The 24,536-nt window shown below is 43.7% G+C and overlaps 2 protein-coding genes and 1 pseudogene across 2 annotated transcripts in view; 2 read left to right on the plus strand and 1 right to left on the minus strand.

Annotated features, from left to right (window-relative positions):
- Window positions 1–18,121, plus strand: part of FOXR1 (forkhead box R1) — a 37,421-nt gene extending 19,300 nt beyond the window's left edge. Inside the window, exons 2-7 of the mRNA XM_039866597.1 lie at window positions 9,800–9,935; window positions 15,584–15,658; window positions 15,760–16,010; window positions 16,250–16,476; window positions 17,349–17,587; window positions 18,051–18,121. Coding sequence (XP_039722531.1) covers window positions 9,875–9,935; window positions 15,584–15,658; window positions 15,760–16,010; window positions 16,250–16,476; window positions 17,349–17,587; window positions 18,051–18,079 — 882 coding nt within the window. The 5' untranslated portion in view covers window positions 9,800–9,874 and the 3' untranslated portion in view covers window positions 18,080–18,121. The remainder of the gene's footprint in view (window positions 1–9,799; window positions 9,936–15,583; window positions 15,659–15,759; window positions 16,011–16,249; window positions 16,477–17,348; window positions 17,588–18,050) is intronic.
- On the plus strand, window positions 2,160–5,026 carry UPK2 (uroplakin 2). The gene is made up of 5 exons (XM_039866600.1): window positions 2,160–2,883; window positions 3,355–3,489; window positions 3,669–3,807; window positions 4,070–4,140; window positions 4,548–5,026. Exons 1-5 carry the CDS (start codon window positions 2,808–2,810, stop codon window positions 4,682–4,684), a joined length of 558 nt encoding a protein of 185 aa, XP_039722534.1. The 5' UTR covers window positions 2,160–2,807; the 3' UTR covers window positions 4,685–5,026.
- Window positions 18,122–22,476: 4,355 nt separating the features above from the next.
- LOC120605731 (uncharacterized) lies at window positions 22,477–22,595 on the minus strand (annotated as a pseudogene).
- Window positions 22,596–24,536: the final 1,941 nt, after the last annotated feature.

Raw genomic sequence — 24,536 nt, forward strand, 5'->3', positions numbered from 1 at the left:
ATCATTGAGAGGACAATAGTCCCTATTAGAGGTTGACATGTCCATGGAACCAAGTAGACACATTTTTTTTAATTTACTGGGAAGAAGAAGACTGACATTGTGGAAAGAGAACCATCAGTGTATCAGACAGACCGAGGTTCTGACCTGAGGTCTTCTGGTTGCAAAACTACCATAGTTCAAGAAAAAAAAAGTACCATAATTCAGAAAGAGTAGGTCCGTTTTAGGAGATAATCTTCCAGTCCAGGCAGAATAGGGAGATTAGGAGCTCTTTGAGGGCAGAAAGTTATCTTACCTTTATATCCCTGGTGCCTAGCACAGTTTCAGGGACATATCTATTACTTAATATATGTTTGTTAACTTGAATATGGGATTTAGAAGGAGGGAAGCAGGGGAGGGAACTTGAGAGAGTTTAGAATCGAGAATCCAAGGGTAAGACAGCCTAGAAAGAGTTTGTGCAAGAGAAAGATGTCAGGCATTTGTGGCTCTAATTTCCTTACTCCAAGTCATAAGGAAATTCTCCAGAGGAACAGGATGCTGTGGCTTTAAATGACTTCAGCGTTGTCAATGAATCTGCTTTGCTAAAAGAGTTATCCTTTTGCTCTTGCGCTTGGCCTCCCCCTTCTCTCAGCTCCCCAAACCCTTCTCAGCCACTGTGATGGGATAATTAGACGCGAGAGCTGAGCACAGATGATGCTTCTGTTGCTTAGCAACTAATGGTTTCTATGGAGACCACAAAGCACAGCCTCCAGAGCAGCCAGTGAGCAGCTTGGCAGGGCAGGGAGAAGACAGCAACTCTCAGCTCCTCCAGAAACCTGGGGAGGGCCAGAGGTGGGGAAGGGGGGTTGGAGGGAGACAGGAGGGTTTAAAGGCACAGGGCCCTCTTATCCCTTTAAAATCTAGCCAGAGCTCTGCTTTCCCCTACCCCATTCCGTCTCACTTGATTTCAGATAGGGATGGGGCTTAGGAGTAAATCCAACACAGCCACTCTGAAATAAACCCAAACTCTTTGTCTTTCTGCTTCCTGGTTTGTGACTGAAATGGAAAAAGACACCTTTCAAGCCCAAGGGTAAACATCCTCCTGGCTAGTGACAGGATTTGAAGAGCACCAGGAAGAGCCCCTCACCTCAACCTTGAATTCCACCTTTTTAGTCTGTTCCCTTACTCCAAAGTTCTCCTCAATGTACAAAAGATTCTCTTTCAGTTTGCAGAATGATAGTAGAATCTGATCTAAAAGAGGATGAAAACCAAGGTGCAGGGAAAATAGAATTTAATTCTTTACCTAAAGGCAGCCTGTCCTGGGAGATTGGGGAAAAACACTTTCCCCTGGTCTTCAGCAAAGAGGGTCCAGAGTGTGTGTATATGGCGATGTGTAACACAGAGCATCTGGCAACTTAAAGTGTGGGCCTCTCAGACTAACATCAATCAGTGTTATCTGAAAGCTCGTTAGAAATGCAGAATTTCAGGCTTCACCTCGGACCCACTGAATCAGAACCTGCATATTAATGAGATCCCTTGGTGACTCATACAAACATCAAATTTGAAGAAGCACTGGTCTAAGACTCTCCAACCCTCTGCTGGGGTCCGTGAGTTCTATTTTTACTGTCACCCCTGTTTGTACCCCAGGCTTTGAGCCTACCCTTCCCACCACAGGGGTAAGGTCACAACCCCACCAGTCCCTCACTTCCTTACCAGGACCCTGACACTTCCCTGGGACTGGGGAAGATAGAATGTTTATGGAGCAAAAAGACATACATAACACTCTGTGGAGCTCTCAGGTCTCTGTAGATGTCTACAACCTCTCTTGACAAAGTGTTCACTTTCCACAAGTGACTCCACCTCTCTGTCTCAATTTTCACATCTAAAAAAAAGGAGCCAAGAACATCTACCACCCAGGATGGCTGTAAGGATTAATATGTTAGAGCGTGCACTGCCCCTGCCCAGTGCTTTCTCCTCATCTCTCCTCTAGCTCTGTTCATAGTTCCTTCTTCATTTCTATCTAATTGAGCACAGGGGTAGGGGATGCAGTCAGAGAAGTTGTGTCTCTTTTTCATTTTCTCTTACCAAGTCTCTTTCTCTTCTTTATTCTCAACCAGTTCAACAAAGGTTGCTGACCAAGGCTGACTGTGCCCTCTCCCTCTCCCTGGACTAGGTCAGTGCCTACCTCTTCTGGTCTCTCCAGAAGTCTTCCCTGGCACCCTCGGCCCCACTCTCCAGAGGAATCTGGACCCCTATACACTCCTTGCCAAAACACCCCTGCCTCTCCTACAGCACCTGTACCTGGGCCTCAGTGGACACCAAGAATTGGAACCCTTGGCTCTGCTGCCCGTACTACCAGTTTTCATTTCCCTCCCATTCTTGCCCAGCCAGGACCCTTTTGGGAGCTCCTCGGGGTTACTCTCCTCTTCCTGTACACCAGAGTAACCTCAGGACTTGCTGCCCTCGAGGAAAGATCTCCCACAACCTGGCTCCCAATGCATGTGCAGGCAGGAACACTGGTGCCCTTATATGTTGGAGTCCCAGAAGAAGGGGTGATTTCTTCTGGGACTTAGTTACCCTGCCTCTCTTCAGCTGACTAAGCCACCAAGATCCAGCCAAGATCCCTACTTCTGGCCTGAGGGCCAGCTCCCCATCCTGAAAAACCTGTCTGGGGGAACCCCTGAGGGTGTAGGGCCCAGGAGGCAGGTTGGACAAGATTCCCCTCCAGCCCCTCCCACCCTCAGGACAAAACCAGCCACCCCAGGGGCAGGGCCTCACTTGCCTCAGAAAACTGCAGCCTGCCAGCACTCATTCCAGCTCCCAGCCCAGCTATGGCATCTCTGCTACCCAGCAGAACATTGTCCTCGATCCTGTTTCTGCTTGCTGTCCTGGCCCCAGGGGCTGCAGGTCTCTGTCATTTCTGGTGGGGGTGGGGAAGGATTGGAGCCTAGATAGGAGACACTGTGCCTGCTAGGGCTCTGAAAGAGTTGCTCATTTGGCCAGCTGGAGGTGGAGGGCTAGCAATAGCAGTGACCAGGCATCCGTCACTGATCCAAGGGCACACTCCTGGTCCTCTTCCAGACCCAGAAGGCAGAGAGATGTGAGGAAGGACCCAAGGCTGCAGGTCAGGGTGAAGTTGGGCGCTGCCTCCTCCTGGCACCCAGCATCTGGCAACTTGGGGGAGTAGCCAGCTTCTGCAGCCCAAGCCTGCCACCTGGTGGTCAGACCAGCAAAGGCCTGTGTTTAATCGGTAGAATGCAGAGTGGAAGGGGAGGACACCGCATCCTTAGGAAAGGCCTCTGGAGGCTGGACCAGATATGATGGTGGGGGAGAGGAATTGAATTCTCTCCTACTCTTTAACTCCCTCCTGGCCCCCAGCAGACTTCAACATCTCAAGCCTTTCTGGTCTGCTGTTCCCAGCACTAACGGAGAGCCTGCTAGTTGCTTTGCCCCCCTGTCACCTCACAGGGGGCAATGCCACACTGATGGTCCGGAGAGCCAATGACAGCAAAGGTCTGCTACCCCATTCCAAGGCATCCCCCTAGTCCTTTCCCAGGACATCCCCAGCATCCTTTCTTTCATGCATGCCTTCCTACTGACCCCTTCCCTGGGACCACACTCTAAATGCTACCCCTTTTCCTTGGGGCTTCCAGAAACTTAACCCTGCTTTTCACTCCCAATTTCCTACCCAGTGGTGAAATCTAGCTTTTTGGTGCCTCCATGTCGTGGGCGAAGAGAGTTGGTGAGTGTGGTGGACAGCGGGGCTAGCTTCACAGTTACCCGGCTCAGTGCTTACCAGGTGACAAACCTCGTGCCAGGAACCAAATACTAGTAGGTACCAGAACCAGGACTGGAGCACCTGTGGGAGGGGGTACAGGAAGAGAAGTTGGGTCCTGACATTTGGTGGTGGCGATGGGATGTGGCGAACATGGGGGAGAGAGTGAGGGGACCACTAAACGGGTCAAGAATGGGCCTATCCCAGAGGAGAGGAGGACACAACGGGAGGCACGACTGTGAAGGGAGAGGCTCCCTCTTCCCCAAGTCCAAGATCCTCACAGAGGATCCTCTTCTCTCCCCCCGCCCCCAACAAAAGCATTTCCTACCTAGTGACGAAGGGCACATCCACTGAGTCCAGTAGAGAGATTCCAATGTCGACACTTCCTCGTAAGTAACACCTGCTCCCTTTCACACCGGAGGCCCCCAAAATCTTCTCAGCCCCTTTCACCCCACCCCCAGCTGCCCCTCCTTATGCTCCCTTAGCTCTATTCTAACACAGCCTTTGGCATTTTAACTGCCCATTGACTCATCTTCCTGCACTGCTAACCTAAAGGTTCTTTGTGAGTAGGGATTGTGTCTTATTAATTTCTCTATCCCCGGTGAGTGATGTAGGAGATGATTCATAAATGTTTACCTGATAGATGTCTGCATCTCTTGATCAGTTGGACAGTGGATGAATAAATAGATAAATAGATAGCTGGTTGGATATCTGGATGAAGGGCTAGCCTGAGCACCTCAAGTAGGATAGGGGTCCCTTCTGCCCACAAAAGCCTCCCCACTTTCTCTTCTGACAGGAAGAAAGGTGGAATCCATTGGGCTGGGAATGGCCCGGACAGGCGGAATGGTGGTCATCACAGTGCTGCTCTCTGTCGCCATGTTCCTGCTGGTTCTGAGCTTCATCATTGCCCTGGCACTGGGTGCCCAAAAGTGAGGACGCCTGCAGTGAGCAGTGGGCTCCTCCAGGAAGTCCAGGGCACCATCTGTCTCTCCAACCCAGAGCTTTGCTCCTGCCTCCTCCCCTGTAAAGATTGCCTGCTCCCAGTCCTCAATCACGAGTCTTTGGCCCTATCGGTTTCTTCACCTCCCTTCCCTCCCTCTGCCTTTCTTCTGTCCCCTAATGCTTCATCTTCACCCAACGCTCCCTATTATTTTTCTCACCCCACTCCTGTCAAAATTCATTTTCCTCCCCTTTCACCTCTTTAATTACCCCCAACAACAATTCACCCTCCTCAGTAAACAAAGTTCCTACAATAAAGTTGGATGCCACCTCTGCTGTGTGTCTCCCTTCTGTAGGCTTCACTTTGACGTGAATCTATAGAATCTATGTCTAGGCTGCAGGTGCCCAAAGCCCCAGAGTTGCTTTTTTCAGGAGGCAGGAAGGGGCTGGATGAAATAAGAACCCAGGAGTCAGAATTCTCGGCCACACACCTGGGTTGTGGGTTTTGCACACTCTGCAGCAGGCCACCCAACCAGGGGCTAGTGCCCCATGTGGGGGCCTAGAGGTCTGAGGGCCTTTGGGTGGGTGAGTCGGTGGGGGTGCTAGCAGAGCAAGGGGAAGTGCTGGAGAAAACATTAGAGGCTCCGAGTGGAGAAAAACAGAGAGCCACCAGGGTGAGACCAAAGGATAGAGTACTAGGGAGTGAGAGAAGTAGAGAATAGGCTAAAAGGGCTCTAGGAGGAGACAGCAGAAGTGGAAGAACCCTAGGTGGAGAGGGACAAGAGTGGTACAGTCTGGTAACTGAGGAAAAAGAGCAGGAGTGGTCACTCTTATTCACTTTTGTTCTCTCCCATATATGTTCCTTTTAAAGATCAGTGATCTTTGTATTGTTCTTAAAGACTAAAGTCTTTAAGGTGACATTCAAGGCCAGCCTTGGTTTCTCCCCTAACTTCCCCTCTGCTCTCATCATGTTAACGCAATGTTCTGTGTTCCCTCTTACCTCGGGACCTTTGCACAGACTATCCCATATGCCGAGTCTGCTCTTAAGACTGCCCCACCCCCATCTCCTATTTGCATAGTTAATGCTTCTCCAAGGAAGTGTTCTCATACCACCATCCTCTGATTAAATTAGGTTCTCCTGGATTATCTCTCATAGCATTACTATGGCTTATAATTATATGTTTATGTTATTATTCAATTGCCTCCCCCACCAGACTATACCTTCCCTGAGAGCAGTCACTTTGCTCCCAAGGGCCTATAGTACCTCTGCTCCACAGTGCCTGGGACACAGTACGTAGTACTCAATAAATACTTGTTGAATAAATGAACAAACCAAAAAATAAACAAGCCACTAAAGAGGAGGAAGGGTCTGGGAAAGTGCCAAAAATTCTGTGAAACAATAAAAAATTAGAGTTGGAAGATGCTGGAACAATAGTCTTAATGATGCCTCTCTATAGTAACCCAAGAGCTAAGGAGAAGGAGACAATGGAAGAGGACGATATTTATTCTTTCTACAAACATTAACAGATCACTTATTATGTGCCAAGAGCTACTGAAGGGATAAACTGTGAAAAGACATTGCTCCTCCCTCATGGAACTTAGCGGAAGAGACAGACTCCCCAAAATGTGAACAAGTAAATAAGTAAAAAATGTGGTAAGTGCTATGAAAAATGAGAGAGGAGGTGAACACTGGGACTCTTCTTTGTTTGGGTGGGCCCAACAGCTGAGGCCTGAAGTCAAGAGAAGATCAGAGAGAGCATGCCCTGCAGAGAGAATGGTTTGGCTATGCTTCCCCATCTTAACTGCACCAGGCAAGGGAGGTTTGTGAGCCCTTTGTGGAAAGAGCATTTGACTGGGAGTCAAACTGTGCTGCATATTAGCGTAATCCAGGGGGCTTTTAAAACCCCCAAACTCCATACCAGAATCAGAATGACTACAGGTTGGAGCTAGACACTGGTATTTTTTAAAGACCCCCAGAAGATTCCAATGCACAGAAAAGCTGGGAAATTACTGATATAAATAATTTTTTAATTGTGATAAAATAAACATAACATAAAATTTGCCATTTTAACCATTTTTAAGTGTACAGTTCAGTGGCATTAAGTACATTCAGATTGTCTTGCAATAATCACCACTATCCATCTCCAGAACATTTTCATCACCCCAAATAGAAATTCTCTATCCATTAAACCAGAACTTCCCATTCCCTCCTACCCCATCCTTGGCAACCAGCATTTTACTTTACGTCTCTATGAATTTGGCTATTTTAGGTATATCATAAAAATGGAATCATACAAAATTTGTCCTTTTGTATCTGGCTTATTTCACTCAGCATAATGTTTTCAAGGTTCTCCATGTTATAGAAGATGTCAGAATTTTATTCCTTTTTAAGGCTAAATAATATTCTATTGTATGTTTATGCCACATTTTGTTTATCCATTCGCCTGTTGATGGACATTTGAGTTGTTTCCAGTGTACTACAGACATGATCTTGGATATGCTATAAAATCAATCAGAACTTCTAGAAAGCCGATACTCTTAGGGAATCATCCTTAAACAGCAGATGAATTTCCTGAATAATACTGTTATGAACATGGATATACAAATATCTGTTCAAGTCTGAGCTTTCAATTCTTTTGGGTATATACCCAGAAGTGGATTGGCTGGATCATATGGTAATTCTATGTTTAATTTTTTGAGAATCCACAATACTGTTTTCCACAGGGACTGTACCATCTTACATTCTTGCCAGCAGTGCACAAGGGTTCTAATTTCTCCACATCCTAGTCAACACGTGTTATTTTCTGTTTCATTTGTTTATTTTTATAATAGCCATCCCAGTGGATGTGAAGGGGTATCTCATTGCAGTTTTGATTTGCATTTCCCTAATGATGAGTGAGGTTGAACATCTTTTCATGTGCTATTGGACTTTTTATACGTCTATGGAGAAATGTCTATTCAAATTTTTTGCCCATTTAAAAATTATTGAGTGTGTTTGTGTGTGTATGAGAATTGTAGGAGTTCTTTATATATTCTGGATATTAATCCTTATCAGCTACATGATTTGCATGATAGTAACATAATTAAATGGTAGACTAATTTGAAAAGGGCTATAAAAGGGTGGATGCATTACAATAATATTTTCTATGAAACAAAAATGAAACATCTATAATGAAAAAGATTGCAAGACTATACATCAAAATGTAATCGATTATTATCTCTGATTAATACAGAGAATGATTTTCGTTCTGTCATTTTTCCTTCTGTGCTCTCTATACTTCCAAGTTTTCCACATCGGACCCATATATTTTTATAATTAGAGAAAGTATTAAAATTATTATTATTGGAATTAAAGGTAGAATCCTAGCAAACCTTTAAAAAAGGTGCAATTATTTTCACTACAGTAAAAGAACATTTATTGAGGGTCTCCTATGTGCCAGGTACTCTCAAAGTTTCCGTCTGGTAAACAAGCAACAGACAACACAGTATAGGGCAAATGGGCTCTGATGGGGAACCCAAGATGCACAGAGGAACCAGAAGGGGCTAGCTCATCCACTGGCCAAATCTGAGACAATTTGAGGATTAAACAAATAATGATAGTAATGAATTATAATACTCTGTATAAAATAAGAATCCTTTGAATCCATACTGATAAACAAACAAATATGGGATAAAGAAAAGCTCTTCCTTACAATAAAATGCCAACTAAATAAATGGAAAGAGAATAATAGATTTAGAAAAATAATCATTTTATAGCCGTCAAAGTAATGATTCATTCAGGCAAAAATCGTAAATGGATACTAGAATTAGTGGGCCCAAACTTGATGAGGAACAGGATTTTAGATCAAAGTATCTCCTCACAAATTATTTTCTAATTACAAAAGATGGGGAGAGATAACTTTACAGTAGAGAAACCTGGTGGATACTAAACCAGGTGATTAAAATTATGATCACTAACAATGAGATAAACTAACAATGGTTAGTGTGATGTACTTGGTGTGATGTACTAGGAAGGAAACAACATCACTTCTGTGGTATTCTTGCCAAAAATGCTTAAGTCTAATTATGAGGAAACATCAGACAAACCTAAATTAAGGGACATTCTACAGAATAAGTGGCCTGTAAAATAGCAATGTTATAAAAGATCAAAAAGGCTGAGAAAGCCCTCTAGATGAAAGGAGACTAAAGAAACATGAAAATTAAATGTACTGCATGATCCTGAATTGGATCCTAGACCAGAAAACAAATTTATATAAAGAACATTATTGGGACAATTGGTAAAATCTGAATAGGATCCATACATTAAATATAGTATTGAATTAATGTTAAATTTTCTGATTTTGATAATTTTCTCATTTCTGATTTCCTGGTTATGTAAGCCAATCTCCTTGTTTTTAGGAAATACACAGGTGAAGTATTTATGGGTAAAAATTCAAGATGTCTGCAAATTACTCTTAAACAGTTCAGAAAAAAATAATCTTTGTCTTATGTGTAAATGGAGAGAAAAATGTGAGCATGATAAAATGTTAGTAATAGGTATAACTGATGAATTATAGGATTTAGTAAACAGGAATTTTTTTACAGTACTGTTGATTTTTCTGTTAACTTGAAATTATTAAAAATATAATTTAAGAAATCACCATTTAAAAAATAATTTAAAAAATTAAAAAAAAAGAAATCACCATTTAATCCTATCTCCACAACGTACTACAGACGTGATCTTGGATAAGACATAAAACAATCTAAAACAATCAGAAGTTCCAGAAAGTTAATACTATCATGGAATCATTCTTAAACTGTAGACGAATTTACTAAATAAAATAAGAGTTTTGTGCAAAGGTAGCGGGGGAAGAGGACCTGGAACGGCTCCATTCGGTGCCCCCATGGTCCCCAAACCCCAATATGAAAGACCAGGGGGGTGAAGAAAGACGCAGTAGAGAGTACCCAGCTGAGGCCACAGGGAATTAAAGGTGTGGAAGCTAACTCCATTAGAGCCAGCAAAACTAATTCAATCAGAGCGCGGGTATTTGAGGAAGCGGCTCAGAGGATTTGGCCTCAGTCTCTCCGACTCTCCCACTCGGTGCAGGGCTCTCTCTCTTCTCCCTGAAGGTGGACCTGAAATTCCAACACCCCGACTTCTGGGCCAGCCTCCATGGCCAGGTCCCGGGGTTACTGGACTGGGACATGGGGAATGAGTGCTTTCTGGCCTGCACGACGACGCACCTTCCCTTAGCACAGCAGAACCGTGAGTGCCGGGTTGGGGGCAGGGGGATGGGCGTGTCGAGCGGCCGGGTCGGGGGCTCGTGAGAGCCGGGCCAGTGGGCTCCCTCGCCTTCCACCTCCTCCCCTCTGGGGGCGACCCCAGGCGATGGCGCAGAGTTTTGGAGCCCTGCGCCCCCTTTGCTGAGGGCCGGAGCCCCCTCCCCCACTCCAGGTCCCGCAGCAGCGATCGATCAGGCCAGGCTGCCTCGACTGCAAGCCCATGGAGGGCAGCGGTCCTGCCCTGCCAGGCACCACGCTTTCAACTCCACCTCGCCGGCCCAGCTCCCTCCCACAACCTTCTAGGCCTCTTCTCATCCTTTTCTCCATAGCGCCTATCGCCATTTAGTGCGCTACTTATTTTACTCATTCATATCTTTTTTAAAAAAAAACTGTAATTTATCAGATTTGTTCGCGGCTGTATCCCCCCTCTTGATACATTGTATGACACCCAGAGGTGTTCAATATTTGTTGAATGGATGGCTGGCCGTCGGGGTCTTTAAAAAAATTGTTTTTCAATCTGGACTCAAGTGCAGACAGTTGAGACAATCACCTCCTACATTCTTGGTATGCTTTATTGCTATCTGTTTCGCCAAAGAACTTGGATTAATTCATTTTCCTCCTTCAGTCTCCACCCCACTTCTATCACCTCCCACACTCCTATGTATTTACCCTAAGCCAGTTAATGTCTTTAGATACGTGTATCTTTGAAAACAATTTAGCACTATTTTGTTTCTAGGTGACCTTAATTTATATAATGCTCATTGCTCCTCCCATACACAATCATTGTTTTTGAGAGCGATTCAAGTTGCTAAATGTAGATCTGATTCATCATTTTTGACCGTTGTATAGTAGTCTACCATCTGCAGATGCTGCCTTTCATATTTTAATTCTCCTTGCTGATGGAGACCTAGATTGCCTCCAACTCTGCCACATAGCAATGCCGATGGACATTCCTGTATCTCCACCGATCCGAGAAATATTTACTGAGCATTTCCAGTTTGCCAGACACTGTTCTAGACACTAGTGATACATAATGAACAAAACAGACCTGTCTTTACAGAGCTTATGTTCTATTAGGGGCAGGCAGACAATCCACATAAAAATTTTATATGCTGGTACAAGATGATAACTGAGATGGGGGAAAAACACATAGAGGGCTCAGGAATGGGGCTAGAGCAGGGAAGGTGGTGGTAGCTACAGTTTTAAATAGAGTGATTCATTGGGAACATAATATTTGAGTAGAAAGTTGAAGGAAGTAAGATGGTGAGCCAAGAAGATTATTTAAAGGAAAAGTTTCCCAGGCAGCAGAAATAGCCAGTGAAAAGCTCTAAGGAAGGAATATGCTTGGAATGGTTGAGAAACAGTAAAGAGGCCAGTGAGGCTGGACCAAAGTAAGTAGAGAGTTCAGAGGGTGTGAAGCAGAGATCAGGAAGACTGTCTTCTACTCTAAGGTCATTGGAATTGACTTTGAGTAAGATGTGGCATGGTCAAAAGGTTTTGAGCAAAAGAGAGACACAATAGCCAGCTTCATGAGTATGTGACCTGTACAGTTGCATAGGGTGGCTATACTTGGTTTAATGCTCTGCTTTCACTGTCTTGAGATTTTTAATAACTTTTGAATAAGGAACTTCACATTTTCATTTTGCACTGGAAATTATGTAGCCAATCCTGCATGATCTATATTCTGAAAAGATCACTGTGGCCGCTGTGTTGAGGGTACTTTGTAGAAGTAAAGAAACTAGGAGCCTAGAACCTGGGAGACTGGTTAGAAGGCTTCTGTAGTAATCCAGATGAAATGATGCTAGACTGGACCACCAGGGCGGTAGCACAGGATGTGTGAGAAGGTAGAACCAGCTAGATTTGCTGATAGATTGGATGTATGGTGTAAGAGAGAGTAGAGAATGACTTCTCTGAAGTTTTTGGCTGATTAAGTGGAGTTGCCTTCTATTGAGATGGAGGAAGCTTCTGGTAGGAAAGATTTAGGGCATGCTGAGTTTGAAATACTTTTTAGATATCCAAGTGGAAATGTTCAGAGTAAGCAGGCAAATATGTAAGTCTGGAGTTCTGGAGAGAGGTGTGGACTGTAGATATAAGTTTTGAGAGTCTGCGGTATACATGGGGCATTTAAGGAGTGAGAATAGAGAAGGAACAAGGATTAGCCCAGGGACATTTCATCTGAAGGAAAGGAGAGAGATAACCAGCAAAAACTGAGGAAATGACCAGTGAAAATCAAAACCAAGATTGTGGTCTCCTGAAAACTAAATGAAGAAAATATTTCAAGGAAAGAATGGTCAGATGAGAGGAATGCAGCTGAGAGATCTGGTAAGAGGTGGGCTGACAATTAGACTTAGCAAAGCACAGCTTTGAGAATGTGGCTTTGGTGGACTGATGGAGGAGAAAGCCTGATTGGCATGGGCATGAGTGGAAGGAAGGGAAGTAGAGACAAAGTATAGGCAATTCTTTCAAGTTCTTCCTCAAAGGAAAGCAAAAATGTGTAATAGTGGCCTGGCACAGAAAGTAGGATTTAAAGTCTTTCTTTTTCATGTGATGAATTAACAGCATATTTGAAGGCTGTTGAGAATAACCCAATAGAGATTAAAAAAACAAAAAAGAATAACAGGGAAGAAGAGAGAAGATTGTTGGAACGTTGTCCCTGAGAAGGCATGAGGACGTCTGTGCCAAAGAGAGGGAATGAGGGAGACAGACAGTAAGACAGACAGGCACTATCATTTGATCCCACTGAAATCACCAGTCTGTTGTTCCTGTCACCTTTTTACTGCCCTCAGTCACTGGGTGTCCTTTCTTCCTTAACCTGGAATACCATGATCAAACATGCTCACTCTCCTTCATACACTTTTCAATTCCTTTGGCCCTCTGTGGTTTTGGAGCATTTGCTGGGCCAAACCACAACCCTGATTAAATCCAACTCTGCCAAATGAGTGCTCCAAACCCATAGATCAATGGATTGGTGATATCAGTGGTATCAAAGAATAGTTGGGGTTGAGAGGGAGGTAGCTGGACAGATAGGAGGTGATATATTTTTGTGGTGCAAAAATGAGGTTATGGAGAGGTTGCAGTTACTGGGTCAGGTTATGACAGTGAGAGAGACCATCTAAAGTAGAATGGAAGGCAAAATCTTTGGAGAAGAGTTCAAGAAGCCGGGTTATTATAAAAATCATCTATCTATTGAAATAGCCAAGATTTAAGGCAGGAGAAGTGTTAATGACAATGAGCCAGGAGCTAAACTCCTCTAAATGAGGAAGAGACTAGCAGATGACAGTAACAATGAAGGTTAGTGTATAAATTCCTATGTTAACTTGAATATACATACCCAGTAGACAGTATAGTAAATTATAGTCCTACCCAATTATTCGTCACAGTGACCGCACCAGTTGCTATAAGATCTGCAATGTAATAAAGGATTCTATTTTTCTGCATCTTTGCCAGCACTTGGCATTATCTGATTTTATAATCCTTGTCAGTATGATGTAGTGTTAGCTCATTATTTTATTGTGTTCTTTTTACTAGTAAGGGTAAGCATCTTGTTAGTTATTCAGGTATCCAATTCATACTTTTGCCCATTTGTAGGTTTGTGTTAGTCTTTTACTTATTGAGTTGTAGGAGCTATTTATTAGAACAGCAGTCCTCAACCTTTTTGGTGCCAGGGACTGGTGCTCCTATGAAAACCTAATGCCTGATGATCTGAGGTGGAGCTGAGGCAGTGATGCTAGCGCTGGGAAGTGGCTGCAAATACAGATGAGGCTTCACTCGCTGGCCTGCTGCTCACCTCCTGCTGTGCAGCCCAGTGCATAACAGGCCACAGACTGGTACCTGTCTGAGGTCAGCGTTGGGGACCCCTGTATTAGAGGACTGAGAACTTTGAGTTGAAAATTTTTTCTGGTTTATTTTATTATCTGTTGATTTTTTCCTTATGATTTTTACTATGAAGAACCTTTTAATATTATGTATTATAATATCTGCATAAAACGTACAGATCATTTTGAGAGTAATTGGCATCTTTATAATATATATTGTGTCTTTGTTTTTTTCAGGTCTTTTATGTCCTTAAATGGTGATTGCATCATTTCCCCGTAAAAGTCTAGTTCATTATTTGATGGTTTAAGCCCTAGATACTTTATAACTTTGGTTGCTATTGTGAATAGTACCTTTTAAAAAAAAATTATAGTTTCCAGTTTCTTAGTGATGGAGGAACAATATTAATTAGTATTTTGTTATTATATCCAGCAAACTTCCTGGACTCTTATTAGTCCTAATAATTCATATATCAATTTTATATGGTTTTCTACATTAATCAGTTTTTTCTGTAAATAACAATAGGTTTCCCTTTTTCTTTCCAACTTTATATGTCTTGCTACTTTTTCCTTTTTTGAATATTATTTTGAACATTAGCTATATAATGAGCATCCTTTCTAATTACTGAGCTTTACAATAAGTATATCATCATTTTCCAGGCAAAAACCTAGATTCGTCTGTAATATGATGGCACTCATGAGGACAATGAGGGAGAAACAAATAGTTTCCCTTAACCCCAAGGAGCCAGCACAGTGCCAAACAGATAGCTCTAATATATACTTGATTTACTCTTAGCCTACCATGTAGTCATTCATCCAATTAAGTTGAGCTTCTCTCATGTGCCAGGCAGTGAACAAGACAAGCCTGGAGATAGACTCTAAGCAAGTAATTACAATAAAATGTGTGCTATGGGGGTGTCTAGACAGGTGGTCAGAGAAGACCTGCTTTAGAAAGATGTTTAAACAGAAACATGATGGGTGAGTAGCAATTAACTAAGAAAGCAGGAAGAAGGAACAGTGTTTCTGGCAAAGGAAACAGCTTGTGGGAAGGCCTAAGATCTAGAGTGTGGTCTGTTGGAGATGGGTGGAGACCCTGGGAGGAATGACTCAACACTGAGGAGGAGCCAGGGCCTTTTAGACTATCTCAAGGAAGCCTATCTTTAGATTTGGCCCAAGGGCAGTGGAAAGTTTTCACAGCAGGCTGAAAAGATTGGATTCACATTTTAGGAAGATCACCCAAACTGCAATATGATCTGTTAAAGGAAAGAGGATAAACAGACCATTTAGGTTATGGCTTGGACAAGGATAGTTGGACTTGGTGATGGATTAGGTGTAGTTGTATGGGAAAGAGAAGAGTCAAGAACAGTTTCCGAGTCTCTGGCCTGAGACTGGTTAGAGAGTGGTGCCACTTGCTGAAACAAGGAACATAGAAAGAACAAGAAGATGGAGTTTAATTTTAGAAATGTTCTAAGTACCTGTGGTTTATCCAAGCAAAGACATTCTGTAGGGAGTTCTACTTAAGGGGTAGCAGAGAAGTCTGGGTTAGAGATAAAGATTTGAAAGCCCTAATTTTGTAGATGGTGACTGAGGCCACAAGCATTCTTGAGATTGTTCAGGGACAGTATATGTGGCTTGTAAAGAGAAGAATGCAGAGAGAATGAGAAGGTCATAGAAGTAAGGAGAAAACTAGTAGAATATTGTGTCATAACTCCTCAGGCAGGTCCCACAGCCCTCTCCCAGAGAAGCTTCAAGGCCCAGGATCTTGGGACCACAGTGGAAATCCTAGGACATTTTGACCCTCTGTCTTTCTTTTCACCAGTTGCCAGATATAAACTCCGTATAGTTGAGCCACCAAAACTACCCATGGAAAAAAAACCCAACTCTGATAAAGATGGTGAGTAGTTGTGGGGGAGTTCTCTGACATGGCCCTGTGGCCTGGGCTGGACACCCAAAGCCAGTGAGGTATGGCACACAATCTTTTTTTTCTCTGTACAGGTCCAGATTTTGAGCCCAACCTGTGGATGTGGGCAAACCCCAACATTCTCTTTTCCCCTGGAAAGCAGGAGGCCCCAGAATCTAGTAGAAGAGAGGATCTGACAAGCACACTCCCCTCCCCTCAGCCGTCCCCAAAAGAGGAAGACTTTGTCAACTACACAGAGGCCACAGTGATGGAGTTGCTGCCACCTTCCTTCAGTGAGCAGTCTCCCCCTCAGAAGCGGTTTGCCTCTTCCCCCAGCAGCTGGGAGGTAGGGATTTCTGGGGTTGTGGGCCAGATTTGGATGCAGATAGGATAGGCATAGTGATGATGCATCAGAGAGTTTTGTTTTCTTAGGGGTAACAAAGAGTTGATGGGTTCAGAAATTAGCTGTGTCCTTGGGTGGGAGAAGTCCCGATGGTGGCCCTAGACCACTACCCCTTTCTGCCATTGTACCCCTGGAGGAGAAGCCATGGAGTCAGGACCAGTTCCTACTCTGTGCTCCTCTAGCTCACAGAAGAGGAGGAGGCAGAGGACCAGGATGACAGCTCCTCTGTGGCTTTCTCGTCCCCTCGCAAAACGGCCCCCCTCCAGAGACGGAGGCCTCGGCAAGCCAACAGCCAGGAGGGGAAGCTCTGGTCCCGACCCCCTCTCAATTACTTCCACCTAATTGCACTGGCATTAAGAAACAGTTCCCCCTGTGGCCTCAACGTGCAACAGATCTACAGTTTCACTCGGTATGTGCCTGTGTGCCGGGCTCTGTGAATAGGGGGAAGGGAGGGGCACGGGCCCTTAGTTCTGAAAGCTTCCAATCTGTCCCTGCTCTGGGGTGCTGCCTTGGTTCCACTGTCTGGGTTTGAGAAGATAAGTGTATTCCCAGTTCTCCTTTCCTAGGCATTGGTTGTGGGTTGTCCTGAAATATGTGTCTACACATCACACGCAGAGGAAGATATCCACCCCACCCCCTTCCACATCTAGAAAACTAACCCTTTTATATCTTAGTTCTTTAAAACATAAATTCAACTGGGTCATAAATCCTCCCACTTTCCCACTCAAGATTATCTAGTACGAAATCTGGTTTCCCCCCGTTTCTCATACGCTTTCTCTTCGGACTGTACTGCCTGGCACAGCTCCTTGTACCCTCAAGGGTGCCCAGTTGAAAAAGGATTTACTTTTAGTTTTGATAGTGATGTACACATGAGTGTGAGGAGTTTCTCAGACCTTTTCCTTATATCTGAAGAGTCTCAGAATATAAATCCTCAAGCGGTATTCCTTCTTGACCAGGATTCCTTTTACAGGAGTTGGTTGGCCTGATTTCTACTTTGTTCTTGTTGCGAGTCAAAGTCCCAAGTCCTCAGAGAGAGGGAGAAAAATGAGTCTGGGAACGGGGGCAGTAAACTGGGTTTAAAAAATGAGGGTTTGCACAAGCAATACACCAGGTGAAGGTTTTGCCACATGCTCAATCAGCAAAGAGCAGTCTAGGCCAGCTTGCCATTCTCCACCTTGAGAGAAGGACTGAAGTTCCTGGCCCCTGGGGGAGAGTATGCACAAAGGTAGGGTATTTCTCAAAGAAACCATGCCATTCCTTACCATTCCTCCCTGTCCACAGACAACATTTCCCCTTTTTCCGGACGGCTCCGGAGGGCTGGAAGAACACCATCCGTCACAATCTCTGTTTCCGTGACAGCTTTGAGAAAGTGCCAGTCAGCATGCAGGGTGGGGCCAGCACATGGCCTCGATCTTGCCTCTGGAAGTTGACTGAGGAGGGACACCGCCGCTTTGAGGAGGAAGCCCGAGCCTTGGCCTCCACTCAGCTGGAAAGTATCCAACAGTGCATGAGTCAGCCAGGTGTGAGGCCCTGTCATAAGGAGGAGAGGGGGAGCCTGAAGGGAGGGGACCTGAAGATCCTGACCTAAGGCTGAATTGCAAGGAAGGAACCTGGGCCACACCATAGGGAATACCTTCTGTAGGAAGGGAAGAGGATAGCAGTGGTCTGAGCCCCTAGGGTGGTACCTGCCTGAGGTGGCACCCTGCACACAAGCATGGGACTTGAGGTACAAGAAATTGATAGAGAAACAATTAAGATACACTTCGCCCTACTCAGAGTCCTGCAGCCTAGGGAAATGGTGACCACACAATGTCAGAAGCACGATGTGAGGATTGTATGCAAAGGAGGCTTTTTCTTTTCCTGGACACCAGCTGGCATTTGAGCTTTGAAAGAAAAGATCATCTGCTGTGAGAGAGCATTCCAGGCTTAGGTAACAGCAGCTGCAAAGGGCAGATGGATTCCTCTGACTCTCTTCTCTTACAGATGTGATGCCCTTCCTCTTTGACCTTTAAGTCCAAGAAGTGAGAGTCAGCCCATGTCTCATTAAAGTTACCTGCAGCAGCCTGGTGTGTGGGTGTGTGGGTATGCATGATGTGTGGTCTCTGAAGATCGGTGGAGGGGTGGAGGTGGAGGTCAGCTCTGAGGTTGAAAATAAGATGCCCTCAAAGCTGATGGATGCTCCAGAAGCAATGGGGTGGTTGCCTGGTGTGCAGCAAAGAGAGCCCATATTCTTTCCTTAAAGGAAGAAAATATTCAACTCTCTTAGGATCTTGGCAACCCTACTTTTCTGGGTTATGAGTATAGTCTTGGGAGATGCTAGCTTGTGGCAGCCGGCCCAGCTAAAGGCCTAAGGAAGAACCACGCACTCACAGGAGTGGATGTAATCAGCTGGGAACAGTGAAGACATCATTTATGGGGCAGTTGAAGGAAAGACAAACCCTCATAGGCCATGAAGGAACAGTGACAAAGGTGAGAGGAAAAATATTTCCTGAAGCTGGTGGGCTGTACTCTCATTTCTCCCATTTAACCATTGGGGTGGGAACTCAGAGCTGAGGTGCATGGTCTCTCCCTGTGGCACTTGTCTCCACTATCCCCTCAGCAGAAGCCAGAGCCCTTGTGGATTAAGAGTCCTTTTCTAGCTGAGCTGTTGTAGTTTTCCTGGTGTGGGAGACCATGTTCAGGGCAGGGCCAGCTGCCACCCTTGGATGCGAAGGAAATATAGAGATGCCTGGGGGATAAGTAATAAAAGATCAAGGTTCAAAGCTGTGTCAGGATGTCACAGACATTCAGACAGTGCTTGAAGATAGTACTGGATTTCCCACAGGGCTGAAATGACCATTCTGATTCTCTCTCCTGCTTTTCCCTCACCAGTGAACAGGCCTGCACAGGAAACATGGCTCTACCTTCAGACACCCCACTCTGGGGGTCTGGGGATCGCTTCTCTCCGGGGGTGGCAGTGGATGGTGCTCGAGTCTTGAGAATGGCTCCCCTTGTCCAGGGGGCTGCCAGGAATCTGCAGTCAGTCAAGGTTGAGGCAGTCTCACTTCACTGTTCCTCCCTGCCCTGCTTGCTTTCTATCAATCAGCTCTGAGGTAGCTGCTTGCCACTGCTCCAGCATCTTGGTTTCAGAAGAACCCCCCTCAGGCAGGCACTTCTCTTTGAGCTTGAGTGTCCTGATCAGGAAAATGAGTTAACAACACCTTTTTCTTAGTACCAGAGTGAAAAACAAGTGGTGGAGTGGAGTGCCTACACTCTAGTGTACACAGCTAGTACTTCTCCTGGTTCATGGGGGAAGCTAAATCAGTGGTAGCTATTTTATCATTCATTGTGACATCTAGTTAGGAATCTCCTCCCTGTCCCAGGATGCTGGTAGACTACTAACGGCCTTGATCTACTTTTAACACTTGACAGCTCTTAGTGGTAGCCTGGACCTTACTGTTGCTGGCAACACTTTGCTTTTTTATATTTGACTCCCAGCTCTGCTCCCTCTCAGCAAATAACCTGTCCTTTACTATATCTTCTTTAGTACTGGTTTTCTTAACATTTCTAAACTTCAGCTTCTTTTTTATGCAAAATAGAGATAATAAAAATACACAGATTTGATTTGAGAACTAAGGACAATGCGAAGTGCACAGTCCTGTGTCTGGCGTGTTAACATCAAGTGCTTACAACTAGACATCATTCTACATACATTTGCAGATTTAAACCATACAGCCACCTTAAAGAGTAGACACTATTCTCTTTGTGTCTTTGAGTGTGATGGCTATTATATTTGAGGAGTAGGCTTCATTTCCTGTCCACTTATTCACCCCTTAATCCCTTGCAGTCTGTCTCACTGTGAAATCCAACTGCCTCCTCCCTGGTCTCTGAAACGTGGTATTGCTGAAAAAGCACAACCAGATGAAAATCTCTACCTTTGAAGAAAGGCCCCTGTTCATTTGCTTGATTTGCACATTTCAGTAACACACAAAATCCCTCCCTGGTCACCTCTCTATCACCACCACCACCTTTGCTCTACCAGCTCCAGCTTGTGCATTCACTCCCTAACATGCACCAGAAATATAGTAGTGCTAGGCCAGGCGCTCTCACTAACCCTAGGGAGCACTGTGGTTGCTGCAAGGATTTGGGAGTGATGTGGGCATTATAAGTCAGACCCAGGAGTGTCGGATGTCCTCAGTACTGGAGGCAGACTTTCACCCTGAAGAATCGACCCTCATACCTCAGGCCATTTATAATAACCTGAGCCAAGGACCTAACTTGGTTTTATACCAGAAAGTATTTGTTACATCATTTTAATATACACTGAATTTTCCAGGAATGTAACTATTATATAAAATGAAGGAAGACTGTACTCTTTTTGGATTGGAGGTTTACTAAGAGTTGTCTGCCATTTTTGAAGATCGCTTCACAGAGAGCAAAACTGCTCTGGTATTTAAGTCACCAATAGCACATACCTATATTGGTCTGTGTTTGTATCTGTTGTACTGACAGGGATTCTACATGTATAAGCAAATATTTAACTATTATTTCAAGGTAGCCAATATAAAGAAAAAATATTATCAGTGGTCATTTGAATATCATTTCTTAAATCTGAGCTATTCATTCTACATGCAAATTTCCAACTACCACTTTTCAAATATAGTTTATCCATTGACATATTATAATTTTTCTACCTTTATTTTTGTTATATTACAAAGTATTATATTTATCTTTTAAAAATTATATGTGTGGATAGATTATTTTATCAGTAAGATTCATTTCAGGATGGTAAAGATGGTCTTACACAATATGTTTTATTCCTAGAGTGTTAAGGCTGATGGGGTGAGAACCGTAAAACCAAGCAAAGTATAACGTATAGACCCTGTCCCTGAGGCACTCACTTACAGTGACATTGGCAACCAGTGAGGACAATACACTGGAATAAGTCATGTTCATGTCCAAACCCCCAGAGCCTAGCATGGGGCCTGTTAGGTAGTAAGAATGCACTGTTGCTATGTCACTGGTAACTTCTGAACAGGCAAATTCCATACTCTCTGGAAGTAGAGAAGAGAGAGATTAGCTCTGTCTGGAGGAGCTGAGGAAGGATTCTCTCAGGAGACATTAGCACTAGGTCTTTTTTCCAGGTTTAGAAAACAATGGCTAGTACTTCTCCAGAAGTGCTCAAAGCCATCCCTGCCTGGCAGGGAGGCCAGGGCGGGCAGGGCTGCTGATGATACTCCCAGGAGGCAGAGGTGGACTCAAGGAGGTGGGGAATAAATAGCAGGGATGGGATGGGAAGAAAAAGTGACAAGTGCCAGGGACAGGGCAGGGCAGGGCAGATATATACAGATGCCCAGTTGGAGCAAGTAGAGAACTGCCTTTCCCTAATCCGCCTGGAGGTGCTTTGTGCTGATTCTCTTCTCTTAGACTGTCCAGATGCTAATTTTTATGTAATATCCACTGGAGGAATAGGTGAAGGGACCAGGTCATTAGTGTCATTAGCCCTGGGCCCACTCAGTACTCTGCAAGAAAAGCCCCCTCTCCTACCACCCTGGTCTATCCAGCTCCCAGGAAGGAGAGAGTTTCATCTGATTTGGCCTCAACTTGTCCACCTCATCTGCATTTTGTGTGTATCCTTATCCCTGTCCATGTTCTTGTCCATGTCTGGTTTAAGTGCAAGCAGATCCCAAAAGGAAGCAGGTCAGAAGGAAGGAACAAAACAAAATAGTCTTTGTGGAAAAAGTGACCCTGAGAAAAATCTGCCTTTACCCATTTTGCCCTCTGAGAGAATATTATAGTCCTACCTTCACTTCCTCTTCGACAATTATTTGTTTTGAGTTTTCAATATGCTAGGCCCTGTGCCAGGTGCTAGGGATACAGTGAAACCCCAAATGGGTCCTCACAGAGTTTTCAGTCTAGATGGAAAGACATATTAACCAGACACACTAATAATGAACAATGATAATAAGGTAAATCTAGGTTATTGTGAGAGAAAACAATATAAGTATCTAGATTGGAGAGGTCAGAGAAGGCCTTTCTAAGAAAGACATTTTAACTGAGACCTATATAATGAGTTTTCAGGCTGAAAAATGGGAAGGAAAATGGTTCTAGTAGAAGGAACAGAATGGACAAAGCCTAGGAGGTAGAGACCTCCTCACCTTGACCTGTTGAGAGAATGGGGATAAGGCCATGGCAGACAGAATATGATAAGCAAGCAAGAGGAGAAAAATCCAAGGTGAGGCTAGGGAGAGTGGCAGGGACTAGATCATGCAGGTCTTTTTAGGGCTATATTAAGGGATTTTTTCCTAGAACAGTGGGAAATGATTGAAGTAACTGACATAACCTGATTTTATTTTTTTTATTTATCTATTTATTTATTTATTTATTTATTTATTTATTTATTTATTTATTTATTTATTTATTTATTTAATGCTTACAGCACCTGGTATTCCTAGGTGGTCTCCCATCCAAGAACAAACTAGGCCCGACCCTGCTTTTCTTCCGAGATCAGACAATATCAGGCATGTTCAGGGTGGCATGGCTGTAGACTGACATAACCTGATCTTATTTTTTAAATCATGCTTAGCCACTCATTGAAAGTGGCTTGTAGTGGGGCAAACATAGAAGCAGGAAGACCTGTTAGGAGGTAATTGCAGTAGTCCAGGAGTAGTAGCAGTGGCAGTAGAAATGGAGAGAAGCAGACTGATCTGATGATGAACCTTGGAGGTAGAATCAAGTCAACAGGATTAACTGGATACAGAAAAGAATTACTCAAGTTTTTGGTTTGAGCAATTCGGTGAATGATGAGGAGAGGAAGCCTGTAGGAGCAGTGGCTTTAAGCAGTTCTATTAAAATCTGAAATGCCAGGATGATTATGTCAAGTAGGTAATTGTTATAAGTCTGGAGTTGGTAAGTCTGAGCTGAAGATGTAAATACATTTGAGAGTCATTGGAATACAGATAATATATAAATCATGCTCTATCTACTGACATAGATATCCACAATATGTTTTTGGTGGGGAAAAAAAACGTATTCAATATGATTCCAAATGTAACAGAAATTATTCATATTTCTAAATATGTTGTCTAAGCATGGCAAATGTCTTAAGGAATATAGGTATCAAATAGCAATAGTCATCTTTGGAGATTGGAGGTGGCAAGAGATATCTTTATAGCCTCTGGTTTTTTTGTTTTGTTTCTGACAAGAAATTACTTTTTTCAATTGTTAAATAAATAAAACTACCCATTAGCTTGTTTTGTAGTTTGATATTGTTAATTATCAGGCTGTTAGCTGCATGCTTCCTAGTCTCCTTCCTTGCATAAATTCCCACCCCAACAGTATCTTAATCCTGGGTGCCTGTAGTTTTAATAGTTTTAACCTAATTTGACAAACATGCATAGAAGACCACTTTATGCTAGCGTTCTAGGAATTCAGATATGAACAAGACAGTCCCTGCACTTGAGGAGCTTTTCAACTATTGGGTTTTCAACTGACTACTAAACAAAAATGATGACGGGATTAGCAAAAGATATTGACAACTCTGGAAGTCTTCACAAAAGGTGTGACAATTCATTCATTCAATAATGAATTGATATGAGAGTTTACGAATGGATTGAGAGCTTACCATGTGTCAGGCAAAGTCACCAGCCTCATGGAAATTCCAATCTAGTTCATATTTCAGAACCTTATAGAAAGAATTTATCAGGTAGATGGATCCAAGGGTTGAAGATGCTAAAGTGCATAGGAGCAATAGGACTGCTGGAATACAGATGCTCCTCAACTTATGAGTGAAAAACATCATAAGCTGGATTTAATGCATTTAACACTACACTATAAAGTACCAATTGTTTACCCTTGCAATCATGTGGCTGACTGGGAGCTGCGGCTCGCTGCCCCGCTGCCCAGGGTCATGACAGTATTGTGCCAAATATCTCTAGTCTTGGAAAAGATCGATGTTCAAAATTCCAAGTATGGTTTCTACTGAATTTGTATTGCTTTTGCACCATCATAAAATTAAAAAGTTTTTAAATCCTAAATTGAACCATCGTTAAGTCAGGGACCATCTGTATTGCCTGGAGAAGTGTGTGAGGAGGTCAGGGAAGGAGGAGGGGAGTGGCAGGAGACCAGGCTGAAAAGGAACTTGGGAATCATATTGTAAAAGATTTTGAAAGTCATGCTGGGAAGTTTAGATTTTGTTCCTGAAGGCAATTTAGAGGCATTTATCAGTATAGTAATTTTAGAGCTTTCTTAAGACCAGAGTCTGGAAGATAAATGGAGCTGAAATAGACCAGACACTTGGAAACCAGTTAGAAAGATTTTACATGAATCCAAGCAAGAAAGGAAGGGAATTAAAATAAGATATGCTCTATGAGTATAAAAAGTGGAAAATAGACTTTAAGCATCTCAGAAATCCAATAAAACAACTTATGCAGGGTGGATAGGGGGACTTAATACAAGGGAGTGTCAAAGATAACTCACACCCAAACTCTA

Source organism: Pteropus medius, unplaced genomic scaffold (assembly GCF_902729225.1).
Source record: "Pteropus medius unplaced genomic scaffold, Ma_sr-lr_union100, whole genome shotgun sequence".
Classification (NCBI taxonomy): domain Eukaryota; kingdom Metazoa; phylum Chordata; class Mammalia; order Chiroptera; family Pteropodidae; genus Pteropus; species Pteropus medius.